This window comes from Cyprinodon variegatus, unplaced genomic scaffold (assembly GCF_000732505.1).
Source record: "Cyprinodon variegatus isolate N-32 unplaced genomic scaffold, C_variegatus-1.0 Scaffold24, whole genome shotgun sequence".
In the NCBI taxonomy this organism is placed as follows: domain Eukaryota; kingdom Metazoa; phylum Chordata; class Actinopteri; order Cyprinodontiformes; family Cyprinodontidae; genus Cyprinodon; species Cyprinodon variegatus.
Genome location: NW_015150477.1, coordinates 1,867,932 through 1,869,415, shown reverse-complemented (window position 1 = coordinate 1,869,415; position 1,484 = coordinate 1,867,932). Strand labels below are relative to the sequence as shown.

The following is a 1,484-nucleotide window of genomic DNA, read 5'->3' as shown; positions in this document are numbered from 1 at the left end:
GGTAACTGGTGCGTTACCTGCAGTAAATCACAGCAGTAACTGGTGCGTTACCTCCAGTAAATCACCGCGGTAACTGGTGCGTTACCTCCAGTAAATCACCGCGGTAACTACCAGGGCCGAAACAATCTGATGAATTAAATATTGAAATAATCAGTCCGGTTTCCTCCAGTCGAAGGCTGTTTTTTAGGAAGACGGTCAGACTTCTTACAGTGATGGATGACAGGCTGATCAGCAGTATTTTGGCCAAAGTCTTGAATCGATTGGATTTTGATTCATACAGACAAGCAGTCGGGACGCAGCAGACATGCATGAGCTGCATTATCTTCGCTGCTCTAACCGTATGTGCATCGCTGTCTGTAACCACCGGCTGTTCGCTGCTCAGCCTCCATTCGTTGGTTCTTCAGTTTAACTATATTTGCAGCTGTCCGGCTTGCAGTCATCTTGAACGCACCTTTCCTGCTCATCTGAATGTGAACGTCACACGCGTCACTATAGAGCTAATCAATATCATTCCCTAGGCATCGATTTAGCAAAACTGTAAAGGAATCTATTAAAAATAGATTAAATATATATTTTTTTTACCCAGGCTAATCAGCAGAGCCTCAGTTGTCCTCTAATCGCTGAGGAAACGCCGTCCTCTGCTGCAGGTTACTTCCTGTTCTTCTCTGGGTTTCCAGACATGTCAGCTGACACTAAGATCGCCGAGCTGCTCACTGAGCTCCACCAGCTCATCAAACAGACGCAGGTGAGTCCAGTCAGCCTCCTTCCTGCTCACCTGTCAGGTGTTTGGTTCTGCAGGGTGAATGGAGGTGTGTTCCTGTTTCAGGAGGAGAGATCACGCAGCGAACACAACCTGCTCAACATCCAGAAGACGCATGAGAGGATGCAGACGGAGAACAAGAGTGAGTTCAGCTGCTACCTGCTGATTAGCTTCATTCCTGATGATCGCAGCGGCTAATGAACCTGAGCTGACCTCCGTTCATTCCTAAAAAGTTTTTCCTTCCTCCCCCAATCAATAGAGCTGCTCTTTCATCCAGGATCCTGATCTCTGGAGATCTGCAGGTCTCATTATGTCCCTTCTTCCTTTGAACACATCTTGATGAGTCCAACAGGGTGAACTCTTCTCTAACAGCCGGTCAGAACCTCTGCTTCCTCAGCCAGTCCTATGGAAGATGGATTTCCAACATCTTGGATGTCCTTTAGGAGACACGGTGCTGAAGGCAGCAGATGTTCCTCTGAATGGTACAAATGGTACTGCCTCCTACCGTCCCAGAAGAGACCGTGGTGTTCCTCCAGTATGGTCTCCTCGGAACGTTCTGTTATCCTCCAACCTTCTCTGACCCTTCCTCCATCCTGCTGATGTGTCCTTATGTCCAACTGATCTTTATCCAACTGTCCTCTGTCTTCTTCAGCGTCTCCGTACTACCGCACCAAGCTGAGGGGTCTGTACACCACCGCCAAAGCAGACGCAGAGGCCGAGTGCA

General features: G+C 48.5%; 1 protein-coding gene across 2 annotated transcripts in view; it reads left to right on the top strand.

The window, feature by feature from the left end:
* Nucleotides 1–1,484, top strand: part of sgf29 (SAGA complex associated factor 29) — a 6,622-nt gene that overhangs the window by 2,643 nt on the left and 2,495 nt on the right. For both annotated transcript variants that reach the window (XM_015393579.1, XM_015393571.1), the window contains exons 2-4: nt 587–745; nt 827–902; nt 1,413–1,482. In XM_015393579.1, coding sequence (XP_015249065.1) covers nt 680–745; nt 827–902; nt 1,413–1,482 — 212 coding nt within the window. In that variant the 5' untranslated portion in view covers nt 587–679. The remainder of the gene's footprint in view (nt 1–586; nt 746–826; nt 903–1,412; nt 1,483–1,484) is intronic.